Here is a 13,923-nt window from a genome sequence, read left to right as displayed (position 1 = left end):
CTGTACTCGCTAGTCCCACGTCGACCGTCTTGTTCGCCGGTTCGTCTCACCTTCGCGGATCTGCAGGCTCACCGATCCACGGCTTGATTGGTTCACGTGCTCGTCGCTCATTGTCAGGTGTGGTGGTCCTTCTTCAGTTCTTCTACCCCCGGTATCAATTGCGATTACGCAAACCACAATAAGAAAAAATAAATAAATAAATAAAATGAGGAACAGGTACCGCGTAGAGATCAGCAGGAGAGTGAGAAAGGTAGATTATAACAGGGTTTGGAAAAGCCGTTCGCGTACAAAGGTGTCTGCGTTTTTAAGGCCAGTATTTTCGAGACCTGGTTTAACAAAAGTGGGGGAAAATTATACCATGCACGGAAAATCACGGAAAACAGTGATTTCGACTGGAAAAAAATTCTGGTAGACACCTCAAACTGACCGAGAAAGTGAATACAGACTGTATCGTATACGAATCTGATTTATTTTGGTTTTCGTACATTTCACCGCGAGCATTGGATTAAATTTGTTTTCCATCGTTATACCTCAATTCCGAATCGTCCTCTGTGTGGCGTATCCGTAAACATTTTTTCCATCACGATTTCATACATATTTGTCACTGACGATTATCTCTAATAATAGAAAAACCTGCCACTTATCATTCGTCTCGATCAGGTCTGCAGAGTGAAACGGTTACTATAACATAGTATACAGTGTTTTTATAGTATTAATTGTGCGGTGTAATTATACAAGTGCGTAATTCATGATCTGTGATTTTCATAATTGCATCATACGTAATACCGTATGAGAAGAAACCGGAAAGTTGAGTCGATTCAGAATCGTGTACATGTCGTTGGTTCTTATGTGTGCTTAATAAAACAATTGTAACAAATTAACGTGTAGACATGTGTCGTACGTGTGTCTTTTTTCTCCGATATTATTAAAGGTCATAAACGATAGTTTGAAAATCAGACAAGTCAGAGACATATTTGAAACGGAAATTCTCATATCAAGGGAAATTGTATTACAAAGCCAATAACTTTAGACCCTCATAATCTGCGGATGAGCTAAAAGCGCAAAACTTCAACTGTTATTCCGTAAATTTGATAATCGAGATATTCTCCATGAATGCTAAAAGCTTGACTTCGCGCGACGATTTATACTGTGATCTAATTTTGTCTCGTCGTTGCATAAGGTTATTCAAACTCAAAGTCAAGGTTCCCGAATTTATATCGCGTAACAGTAGGTAAAGAGCGCGTAGAATCTTGTAAAACAATCTGATAAACTTACGCTTACAATATGCATGGTAGTATTGTACGTTCGTGTGCCTGATATATTTGTTTGCGTATTACTTTTATCCATACTTTTACACAGGTAAAAAGCGAGTGCAGAATTCAGCGTTAGAGAGCAAGATTTCTTTTTGTTATAACACACGCTTAAACCGAGTACTTCGAATTCTGGGAAAGATTTGAAAGAAGAGAATACGTGTTATGTAACAAACGCAAATTGCAATTATAGTCTGAAACTGCCATCGGCAACAATTGCGGAACGTGAACGGTCAGAGGGGGACACAAATTTCGATCTCTGCGTCCTCCCCTTGATTCTTGCAAGTACCTATCCATTGGAATCACGTATCCATACGCGTAACGAACAATCCGCTCGAGTCGAAATAGCCCAATAGCAATAGTGCCACACTGAGAATAATAGGAACAAATGATCGTAATGAATTAACGTGGAACCGGTATTGACTAATCAGGCAATCGACCGGTCACGACCTTCGGTGCCGCACGTCGTGTGAACTCAACCAGGGAAGACCGGCCCGGGTTAATGAGTTCAGACTTCAAGAAGCACGTTGCTTCTTCGGGATCAAGCACGCGTTGGTATATAACTAATATAACAAACGCGGCACGATTCATCCTCTGCCGATCGTAATTTCTACATTGCTTTCGCGGAACTACACTTTTAATTGGAACGCTCTAAATATAAGGATTTGAAATGCGCCCAGCCAACCTTGACCAAAAATTAGCGAGATATTTCACCGCAGACGTAATACAATATCATCTACTAATTGCACGAGATTGAAGTTAGTAACATCATCGTAGGGAAACGTTGGGAAGAAAATCATTATTTTCTTATTTTTTACAATGATTTTGAAGTAACGTCGATTGCAAATATGAGTATGTTTTGTTTTATCACGGTTTACTGAATTTCGAACAGTTCCAAAATCGCGGACTAACGGTTCTTTCTCTGCACGAATAGTTATGGTAACGTTACTAACTTCAACATGATCTAATTTCGATAATATAACTGCGAGGAAAAGTCGCGCAGCTCGAAAATTCTGGTAGTATTCAAGTATATTCAACGTTATCGCCATTTGGCTGCGCGTAGCTGTGAATATCCGTTGAGGAAAAATTGAAATCCGCACGTACACGCCGACTGCTTCTTTTAAATTCACAATGAACATGTGGCGGACGTCGAGGCGTTGCGCATGCGTCGTATCATGGAGACATCAGAGCGCCTGAGCGCCATATTTTCCTCGTTAGTCTCTACCGCGTGACTACGTTGCGGCATTGGTCAGATCTGTAATTTCGGACTGCTTTCGACTTCCCTATACCAGCTTTTGAGCTCCTTGGTGACGGTCAAGTCTTTTACGGGGATCAGAGGGACGCGGTGCACGCATGACAGTTCCTACGTTCGGGGGGCTTCGGCTTCCCGTGAAACGACTAGCGATGATCATTTCACCGCGCATCTTTTGTAAGGAGTATAAGTATAGTCGCGATCACGCGGGAGATTGAATTCTACTGTTGCTATCGGCGTGCTAGTTTTCCTGATTGACAAAAATGTTATCCTAACTGAAGAAATAGTGTATTTATTTACAAATACTTCAACATTTCTTGCATTACTCATGGACTGTAGAAAAATAGCTTGAAAAAAGCAAATCATTAGTTATGAATGTTAATCTAATAGCTCGATTCAATTTGATCTCACTGTCAAAACATTTTACCGAAATAAAATTTCAATATCAGTTATTTGGCAATTCTCTCCGGAAATTGATACGCAGGGCGTAAAATACTCAAGTCTTGAAACACGATGTTTTTCTTAACAGGGAGCCGCGTGATGGTGAAAAAGTTCCGATGGCAGGAGATAAGACGGAAATTGTGGAGTCCTGCGGAGCCACCGGCACCGCGTGTGTTTTCGGAGCCACAGTGGCAGGGACATGTGAGTCTCTGGTACTTCCTGTACCGTTGGTTCGTCTTTGGTTGTTGGATTGCGATAATCGTCTGCTCGCTCTTCGACATAGGAAGCCGACATCCCGAAGCCAGGAAGGAAACCTGGCCAATTTACCTGACGCACTGGGATCTGGTGCTGGGCGTAAGTCAGGCATTCCTTGGTGCCATCCTAGTCTCAAGAAGACGGAACCAGGAGCGCCGATCGAGCTTTGACGTGGACGCTTTAACGCTGGGAAAAATCGAGCGAATGTACTGGGTCCTCTACACCGTTACATCCTCACTTGCCATCTGCGTGACGATTACCTACTGGGGGGCAATATACGACCCAAGAATCCACGCCAAGGATCCTCTCAACTTCATGCTCCACCTGGTCAACACCATTCTGATGCTAGTCGACCTCTTGGTCGTCGGGGTGCCGCTGAGGTTCGAGCATTTCTGGTGGGCCCTGGCCTGCGTCGTCCTCTACGTTATCTTCACAATATTCTACTACCTTGCAGGTGGCCTCGACAAGCACGGTTACCATTACATTTACAAGATACTTGACTGGGAGCAGCCTGGTCGGACAACCCTTGTCTGTTTGGGCGGTTTCGCCTTCCTCGTTATAGTTCACTGTATTCTCTGCTCCTTGGCAAGGCTCAGAGTATACGTTAGGGCCAAGGCCGTTGGGACCATGGCGACTGCGACGATATCACAGACTGCAGCGAAGATGGAGTTCGCGTTACCCGCGACGAAGTCTATCGAACTTGTGGTTTGATCGACGAATCGTTCGTTCGACGCGACAAATAATTAGCTCAACTTTTTCAGTATTATACATTATAAACATGTTATTGAACGTACGTGCGCCTAAGTGCTCAATTCTCTTGGATTCGCATGTAGCGTTACGTGATACATATAATGTACTCTGCTCTTCGTGTTATGCCTGTTGGAATCTCGGCAATTAAGAGATCGCCAACGCTTAATTTACGGCCTTAACTTTGTGCCACGTCCGATGCAAAGATGACACCAATTAAGCCTATAAGGACGTCGTTCCGTATACTTATTTTGTGGTGTATATTAAGTAGTACGAGTTTGTGTTAAAAATGCCAGTTTCGGAAATGGTTGCTACATACTAGATTATAGTGTTACGTAAAGTGTTATTACACGAATATAAATTCGTGTAATAAGTTGGATGCGCAGCACTTTAGTTAGGTATAGATATCTTTGGATCTACCCTCATCAAACGATACATACACAGGCTTATAAACGGACACCGTCTGGCTATAAACTAGTTGGTAATTGTCCAACTCGACTACTGAGAGTGTAACTATAGTTTGTCACAGCTTTACGATTTTGAGATTTTTCTATTTGCGATACATGCGCTAAATATATATATATATATATACAGTTCCGTGTAGATACTTACACGGAAATACTTTGACATAATCGCTGGCTCGCAATTAATTTATTATGTTTTTTTTTTTTTTAATTTTATTTGGAAAAATTATTTAGCGCAGTATTTCATTGTTCCTTATTTCTATTGGTATACGTTCCATATAAATATGATTACGCTAAGTATACGTAAATATTATATTACATATTTATAATGAAAAAATATGCAATTGTAGAACCGTCAATATATATATATGTATGTGTGATGAGACCAGCGAAGTAGATTTTTCTCGGAAAAATGCCGCACTGATAACACCTAATCAGGCACTGGTTGTCAATTTTCCTGAAGATAGTCGGCGGGGCCCGACCGAAACGTCGAAAATATGTGGTTTCCTAACCAAATAAATTAATTATAATATTGACCGGAATTCGACTAAACACGATTATATATATATATATATACACACATATATATATACACATATATGTTCTTCTGCGAATTCTCTGGAGGAAAATTTGCTCGCCCGTTTTCAAGATGAATCTATCTTTTTAAATTCAATCCGTTAAATCTTAATCATTCTTTTTTGTACGTAGGTATACTTCCTGAGCAATATATCGTTTAGATATAGCTTTGTTAGGATATTTTTAGTTAGGTATAACAAATAAAGTACCATTCCTTATCACTATATGCTTTGTTTCCAAATTTCAATTAATATTTCAAGTTTGTAGTATTTAGTTTTTTCATAAATCTTAGTGGTTGTCTCGAAATCTAAAATCTTTTGGCTGTACATGTGCATGAATTAATTTCACATCTATCGTTCAAATACCGTTTCCAATTCGTTACTTGGGGTTCAATTGCCGTTACAGTATAGGTATGTATAAATACTGAAGAGCGAATGAAACGAGCAGTGTCGGCCGTAAATTAAAGCTGTATAATTATAGCTTTTATCCTAAAATTTATCATTGTATTTCGTGGAGCAGGTTCAAATGGTCATGGATTTTTTTAGTTTTTTGCTAAAAATTACAGTCGCGAATGTTACAGGCAATTGAATTTTAGCGTTTTTGCTGTACAGAGACATATCGTGGCGCGCGTGACGTCAAAATTTTGCTGTTTTCAATCCAACATATAACTTATAATTTTTGTCCAATTGGAAAAAGAAAAAATAACTAGATTATTTTTTCGTGAACTATGCAAAAAGATCATTAAAAAAGTAAGATCAAGGTCCAATTGCGTGACTTGCTGCTGAGATATGTTTTCGAGATGAGAAAAAAGAAAAAGACGAAAATAAAAATGAAAAATGTCTTGGTATCAACTATAAGCTTCATAAATATTGTACTTTTGTCCGTATAAGACAATGTCATAATATTACCTTTGAGTATTCCATTGTGCAAAGTATAGATATATGGAATATCATAGTTACGAAAGGTTTGATATAAAACCTGTGAACTGGTAAAGAAATAAAGTTTCATACTTTGTGAAAAAATATCAACAATTTTTATTAATAAAATAACATGTTCTCTTGGTGATCAGATCTGATTCAGCAGATTCTGTGAGTATACCGATCTAAACCCAAGAGAACAAGTCGATTTCCCAGTCTATAGGATCAATCAATGATCGGACATGATCATCTCCATTATCATTATATGTATGTATAATTAACGCATTCGGTGGTATTCACAAATTCATTCCGTCTTCCTTGCCTCCCATTGTTTTTTCAAAGCCCTCATTCGAGATCGCGAAGATTTATGGTGCTCTCAGGAGGTCCTGAATCCAGCAGCAACACCTGACACTCGGTACCCGCAATGTCGTCTTGGTAATAGACAGAGGGCAAGTCATCAGGAAGAAGCAGACCCTCCACAAGTCCACCGGCCCCAAGAACAACGTCGGTAGCACCAACAACAGAGTTAAAAATCGTGCTGTTAGCTTTGAATCTGATAAAGTCGCTGTAGGTCAAATCGGTTCTTGCCGACCCTTCGTGATTCTCATCGATCATGTCATGTTGCTCATCTGCTGGTTCTTCAATAGACTGTGCCGAGTCTTGACAATTAGATTCAGATAATTTCAGCATAGAATTAAACGTAGGAGATTCCAGCTCTGGCGAGCTAACCACCAAGGCTTCGTGGGGAGGAATCATTATCATATGATCGTTAGATATTGACTGCGAAGTAGCGTATGTCACATAATCTACACTGGATGTTGCTGCCGCACATTCCTCTTCATCGGGGATTTGCAAAACTTTCTGTTCTCCATTCTTTATTCCATGAATCCTGTTCATATGTGCTCTGAGTGCTGATTTTGCCGCATATGCCTTCGAGCAGGTTTCCATCGAGCAGAAGTAACCTATTCTGTCCTGATGGCTCCCGTCGTTACTTGCGACTCCATTATTCCTCGATGCACACTGACCTGCGCCTGTCAGGGGAGTATCGACGATGATGGGATCAAGATCCAGATCAAGGTCGAGGCTATGTGAGTTTTCCTGTGTCTCAATAATATCGGAATTTTCGATATTCGTTATATAACCTTTGTTCAAACTCGTTTCATTAGCCTCGTTTTCCACCGCATATACTTGCTGATCAATAAGCATTGTATTTTGCAAAGATGAAACGACGTCCTGGGTCTGGTGCTTCTTGATGTGAACATAGAGACTGCTTTTAGCTGAGAATTTAGCGTCACACATATGGCACTGAAAGCATCTGCCATCTTTATGGGTTAGTCTGTGTTCCTTGAGATGTTCAGATCTCATGAATGCCTTTCCGCATGATGAAACGTCGCATATAAACTTTCTCTCGTTGGTGTGCTTTTTTTGATGCCGCTTAAGTTTACTCGACGATGAAAAGGCCCAGTTGCAGCCTTGGAAGGTACACGGATATGGCTTATACCCAGTATGTGATCTAATGTGTGCTTTCAGTCTGCATGGCTTGTCGAAAAGCTTGCCACAGCCAGGCCACGAGCATTTTATGTCAATTTCTTTATAACTGTGACATCGCTGATGGCTGGTGAGTGCGTTGCTTGTGTAAAATCTTTTTCCACAGCCTTCTTGCTTGCAAACGTAAGGCGCATGGCTCTGGTCGTGGGACTTCATATGAAGCTCCAATGCTCGTTTGGTTTGGAACCTTTCCTGACAATTTGGAACCTGACAAAATACCTTGCTGGGCCGATTATGTAGCTTTTTGTGTGTCAGTAAGTTGTAAACAGTTGTGAACCTCCTTCCGCAATTGTCCACCTCGCAAATATAGTCCTTACGCTTCAGGTGTGTTTCCTTGTGCCGCTTCAACTTGAACTCTGAATAAAATGCCCATGCGCATCCTTTGAAGTCGCACTGTAAGCAAGACATGAAAGATACGTGGTCAGACATCAGAAAATACTGTGACGTTTGCTTATACAAGCTAAAACCAATCTGTTTGGAATTTTCGAAGTTTTTACAGAAAAAATCCATCTCCGTTAGTATCAACAGAGCGGTATCTGTTAGATGAAAAAACATCATAATAAAGTAGATACGTAAAAATCATAATATGCAAATACATGAATTCGAAAATACCTTAAATGGCCTGACCCCGTAGTGAGACAAGACATGGCCTTTTAGGGCATAAAGTCTGTTGAAGTGTCTTCTGCAATCTTCTTTAGGGCAGACCCACATCTTTCCATGCTCAGTTGACGAAATGGACTCAAGGGTATCATCAGTGATGCCGAGTTCCTCCAAGGCATTGGATATGACAAGATCGTTTTCATTGGTATTAGATCCGTCGGAGATGAGATCAGAGACATGATTTTCCTGGCACGAATTCTGTATCCTGGACAACTGTGGAAAACTGCCCGTAGCCTCGATCAGCTCAGAAGTTTTGCCTTGATATATTTGTTCCTCTTTGCCAGTGTTGATTACTATCTGCGTCATGTTTGATATCTTGTCTGTTGATATTGCTACCACAGCCATTATGCCTTCACTTGTTCTGGGCTGTTCCTCTGTTCTCAAAACCCTGAATGATGAATTGTTGTCACTCTTAAGGGAAGGTTTACTCCGCTTTTTTATGATCCTGGGCTTCAGTTTCGGTTTTAATTTCATTTTCATTTCGCTGCACTCGTCTGCCTCGCTCAAAGTGTTTCCTAATGTTTCTACAGAACTCGTCTCGACACTTACATGTCCCAGCCCCTCAAGATAGACATTTACAACTTGCTTCAATGAACTTGTCTCGGCATCTGAACAACTCGTACTTTTCCCCCGATTCTTTTGATGTGAGTCTTTATCACATTGACTTTTACCGTAGATTAATTCTGGGGTTGACATGGTTGTTGTACTAAGACAGATTCCAGGGTTGCTCAACACAGGTTGACTATTGGCAGAGGGTAAAATCTCCCCTGCTACCATCATGTCGTCAGGAGTTAGAGTGAGGGGCTCTAGATGGTCAAGTTGAAAGGCAGGCAGGATAAACTCATCCTTTTCGCATGTTTCAAGAAGCTTATCACTGCGCAGGTCCTGCAACACAGGATCATAGCCCAGGACCAATTTCTTGTCGGACAAATCTATATCCATCGAAAGAACATCCTGATCTTTATCTAGGAAAGCGTGCGACATCTCATCAGTGAGATAACGATGATCGTTGCCGGATGCTTCCTCAACTTCTGACTTTATCACGTCCAAGTCCATGCTGGATATTGACTCGGTTCGAGTTTTTAGCCATTTTTCAATACTAGCTACAGTCTCTGCATCCTCAGTGTGACATTCTGCATAGAAGTTGTTGTTGGTGGTCGACGGTTTGGCGACGCTGACACTAGACTTGTCCATGCTGCTTGCCTTGGCGAGCTTTGTTTTCTTTTTGGTTGCTTTTTTCTGGTATTCGGATGGGGCAGACTCATATTCGACAGTGTGTACGTCATCGGATACTTGTTCGACGGCGACGACGTTCGTTGAGGAGCCTGGAAATCGCGTTGGACTCGTGCTTCGACGATGTTGAAATATCCGTGGTATCTTCTTCGACTTACTGCCACCGAGTGCGACTCCTTTACGAGACATTTGACCCCCTCGCAGCCCATCATACGCACTCACGACACAAGCACTACGACGGCAGGTCTACATAACCTATAAACAGCCATTGCTCCCTAGTACTGCTCCACCAGACGTTAGCTGTCACCCAGGACAATCATAGATCAGATTGCCAGTTCTACCAACGACTAGAACCGTTAGAGATGACACCAGTCGTACCGCTCTTGTATCGCTGAGCAGTGGTGCTACAGGTTTTTCTCTGCTTGGTGCTACTATCCAGTTTACGCAAAGCAAATTACCGACTCTGCGCTCGATATCCGCAGGAATACTCAGTCGGTCAGTCACCAGCAGTGCTGGCATTGACCGACATAGTCAACTGATCAGAGATGAGTGGTTGATTCTGGTTCAATGATTATCGCGGATTGGATTTCGAAACATTTGACCCGACTCAGATAACACGTAATCAATCAACCTCTTATTCGCAGGGGCTGACGTCAACCTCTGACCGCTTCTTCCATCTAGAATTTAGACTGTACACCACGTCAAATTAGGTAGAGTAAGTCACTGTGATAATCGATAGGACGGATTCCTATCCTTATCACAACCGGCTAATAAGCCAAGAAACTGTTTAACACGTCGTATTTGCGTGACGAGGCTTTATTATTATCAATTATGAAAAAAATGTCCTTGAATTTTGATGATGATGATAAAGCGAAACTAAATTTGAAGTCATAAAAGTAACATACATAGTTGCATTGAGTATAATCGTATCCTACCAAACAAGACCAAATCCTTGAGAGTAAATATTTCCTATTCTCTGATCGGACGTGGTAACTTGCACTACGATAATTGCTTTCAACAACCACCAATATATTTAATCAAAGAAAGAATAAAAAAACTTAGTCACTCGACATGCGAATGAAATCAACTCACGATTTATAGTTTTTAAAAAATTTATTCGCCATGTGGCGTATAATCGCTTTTTCTCAGTCAATGCTGGTGTCAGTTTTTTGGCACCTTAGAGTACCTGGCGTTCGTTAGCTGTTGGATTCTCGTAACTCGGGAACGGTCAGATAAGTCAACGTCTGAAGGGTGACGGGAAGTGGTTTGAAATATGGAGGATGGTTTAGCCTTGGGCACGGTGGCTTCGGCGATAATTTCGCCAACGGATCGACCACCGCAGGTTCCACGATCGGTGGAGACGGGCAGAGCCACGTGGACTTTGTGGACACCGAGGTGGCAGAAAAACGGCTTTCGAGATCGCCGGTGGGGTCGACACTCGGCGAAGGGAAGCGAGCAAGGACGTGGCCGAGTTCTGCATCGCGTACCAGCCTCATTTCCTGGAGTGCCTCGGAAGTTCGCCTCGGCGAACTTCTTCAGGGCAACCGTCCTCGGAGATGGGAAAGAAGGCGGAGGCCGAGGCTCGGGTTCCGTCGGAGACGAGCTTCTCGTGCAGGGCCGCGACGACTCGGTGAAGATGAGGACATCACCCGGCGTCCTGGTGTAGCGGGGATCGCAGAGCCTAGGATCGGTTCTTCTGCACGCCTCCCGATGCCGATGGGCCACGCGACACGCCGATGGCGGAGGCGTTGGCCTTTCGTCGAACTTGAACAAGTAATCCCAGAAACTTTCCTGCGGCGAGGACGAGGCTGCAGGGCAGGGCGGACAGTTGCTTGGCTTCTCCTTGACGCGGACCAACCGCTTGCAGAAGTTAAGGAAAGGCCGACGCATCGGCTTCAAAGGTCGCCCGTAGCCTTCCTCGAGGCATTTCGAGGAGGAACCGTCCGATGGCTGCGGCCGCTGCGGCACCGACTCACCGCATTTCCCGCGGCACTCCACGAGTCGTGCAGGTCGCGGACCTGGATCCCGACGTATCTCTGGTCCCGGATGCTCTAAGCCAGCGGCTGCACGTGTGCTGAATTTCCGACGGATTCCAGACCAGCAGGGCTGGTATTGATGCACGTTTCCACGGTTTTTAGAGCATAGATTCGACTTCCGGTTGTGGCGATATTCCTGCGTTATTCATACAAGGGACGTAAAGAGTTCGTTGAACTTTTTTTCAAACAAATTAACGAATAACCAAATCCGTTTTTTCCAGGCTGCTATAACGATTTTTCAGACAATTTTTAAGTCAACGTCAGTAATTATGACGCTGATGACGAAAAATTAACCGTAGATACAGTGTTTGTAGACCAGAATTGTTACACATTTTCACGAACAGTCAAATTGAAAAATCTACGTAGAATTCTGAAGTTGACCTCGTTGACTAAAGGTACGAAGGCATTGATGAATTTTTGTGAAACTGACACGGAAACGTGTGCCAAGGTATTTTGCGGACGAAAATGTTTATAGTTTAAAAAGTTGTACAAGGATACAAACACGCGCTACCTATAAGTGTGAGCGTAATTTATACGGGGTTTGAAAATGCTTTAACCTTAAGACCGGATGTTGCGGGGCGTTGGAAAGGAACGTGGCATCGCGAGACCCCTATAAAGTTTCCCACTGGGTGACGGGGGGCGCAGGATAGGATCGAGGAAGAGAAAGACGAATGTCCGACGGCTGCGGCACGCTTGAGCAAGGGTATAAGTTTGAAACTTGGTAAAAACTGATGAAAAATTTTGATTCCACGTCGAAAAGGTAACATTACGCGATGATTACCACGCGGCGATGCCTTGGTGGGCGATCATTTTTAATTGAAACAAAAGGATGATTTAGCGGTAAAAATATATAATCGATGCATCGACTAATCGAGTCCGAAGAAACAATCGAACGCAACACGGTTGAATCGGTAAAAATGAATCGATTAATGGCTTAATTAAAGAAAAGTAATTGAGTTTGAAGAATAATCGATTATACTCGATTAATCGGGGATTAAAATCGATTATTACTTGTCACTCTTAGTTAGCAAGTATTCCACATTTCGGTACAATTACACCCTCTGCATATATTTGATTATTTCATTATATCTATCGCAAGGTTGTTATTTAATTTAAAAAAAAAAATCATAGCTGATATTATAGTTGGAACTCCGTATATTGTAATCTGTGATTTCATACGAATACAATGCGACAACAATTGACTGTCGCCTAACTATACTATTCTACACATGGACTTCTTTCCGCAGTGAGAGCTGAAAATCCGAAGCATATATAATCGGGGGCAGGGGGGGGGGCCGGGGGTTGCAACCCCGGCGGTCCTCGACGCTCGCGAATCGCGGTGAGCCGTGAGGAAGGGTGTTTACTCAAGACACGACAATTCATTACGTAATTGAATTGAATGAGGCCTTGGGGAAGCGACGGCAGGAGCTGCGTGGGGATGCCGACGAGGGAGGGAAATGGCGGGGAGGGGGGGGGGGGGGGGGGGTAACAGCCAGGAAACCCCGTTTCGTTGCAGATCTACGTGTATAGGATAGAGAAGGATATTCGAGATGCACACTGCGTGCGGTGTACGTGTAGGTACGTGTAACAAGACATACCTACGCAGTTGTTTCGTACTTGTATAGATGTATAGTGCACTTTGCACAACGTAAATGCGTGCGATGAGGGGTGGAAAAGAGGGATGAGAGTATTTCCCTGCTTCGGCAGCTCGCCCCGCAACCGAATTAAACGATTAGTTAAACTGATTTCCAGTTAGGAGAATGAATAAGTAATCGGATTTCTCGTTAAGGTAATCGCATTCCGCCCTGATTGGCTCCGTCTGCCTGCCATGACTGCGTCTCGAACGAGGTATAACCAGAGATACACACCTACGAACCCTGTGCCATGCAGCCTCTCCGTACTTGTACCTACAGTGATACTGGTCTACGCGTGAGCATGTACATGCGGACACCTACATATGTATATTACACACATGTGTGTCGTTTATACCTCTGCACCGAGTCGCGCCTACATTCTACTCGCGTGTTATACATACCTGCGTACCACATACGTGTAATGCAACATTTGGCCGAAATTGTACGTAATTAGAATAATTACGTTACGCAGTGTATAATTTTGACGAAATCTAATCGAATCGCCAACACATATACCACATACCTATAAGTGTATATATACAGTACAAGTGAAAGTCTAACCACTTTTTGTACAAATCCTCTGGCTTTTTTACATAATACCTATGCGATGCACAGGCGTGTACAAATCCGTGCTTCGAAGGTGTACAGGTATTATGAACGCGTGTATCGAGGGCATATATTTCCGGAAAGCACACAGGCAGCCGAGTTCGTCTCTGCACACGCCTAGGTCGGCATACGTTACCCTCCCCTGCTTTCCCACCCCCGTCAGGTGGTCCCATCCTCCCGGAACCCTCGACACGGGGCGTCGAATGTTTGCCCGAGCAATTACACTCCCAAACGCAATCCCATT

The 13,923-nt window shown here is 43.0% G+C and overlaps 2 protein-coding genes across 2 annotated transcripts; one reads left to right on the top strand and one right to left on the bottom strand.

The window, feature by feature from the left end:
- LOC124187756 (protein rolling stone-like) lies at window positions 1-4,689 on the top strand. Its single transcript, XM_046579849.1, has 2 exons — window positions 1-117; window positions 3,092-4,689. Exon 2 carries the CDS (start codon window positions 3,103-3,105, stop codon window positions 3,967-3,969), a length of 867 nt encoding a protein of 288 aa, XP_046435805.1. The 5' UTR covers window positions 1-117; window positions 3,092-3,102; the 3' UTR covers window positions 3,970-4,689.
- A 644-nt stretch (window positions 4,690-5,333) lies between these two features.
- On the bottom strand, window positions 5,334-9,856 carry LOC124187751. Its single transcript, XM_046579836.1, has 2 exons — window positions 8,123-9,856; window positions 5,334-7,903 (listed from the first exon to the last, which is right to left on the bottom strand). Exons 1-2 carry the CDS (start codon window positions 9,590-9,592, stop codon window positions 6,308-6,310), a joined length of 3,066 nt encoding a protein of 1,021 aa, XP_046435792.1. The 5' UTR covers window positions 9,593-9,856; the 3' UTR covers window positions 5,334-6,307.
- Window positions 9,857-13,923: the final 4,067 nt, after the last annotated feature.

This window comes from Neodiprion fabricii, chromosome 1 (genome assembly GCF_021155785.1).
Source record: "Neodiprion fabricii isolate iyNeoFabr1 chromosome 1, iyNeoFabr1.1, whole genome shotgun sequence".
Classification (NCBI taxonomy): domain Eukaryota; kingdom Metazoa; phylum Arthropoda; class Insecta; order Hymenoptera; family Diprionidae; genus Neodiprion; species Neodiprion fabricii.
The sequence above is the reverse complement of the archived record's forward strand: the minus strand, read 5'-3'. Positions and strand labels throughout refer to the sequence as shown.

Bases quoted from the DNA above. Each gene is read 5' to 3' on its own strand.
- LOC124187756 (XM_046579849.1), top strand. From the start codon at position 3,103: ATGGTGAAAAAGTTCCGATGGCAGGAGATAAGACGGAAATTGTGGAGT.
- LOC124187751 (XM_046579836.1), bottom strand. From the start codon at position 9,592: ATGTCTCGTAAAGGAGTCGCACTCGGTGGCAGTAAGTCGAAGAAGATA. The intron at 7,904-8,122 runs GTATTTTCGAAT...TCTTGCTTACAG, and splicing joins ACGGGGTCAGGCCATTTAAG to TGCGACTTCAAAGGATGCGC.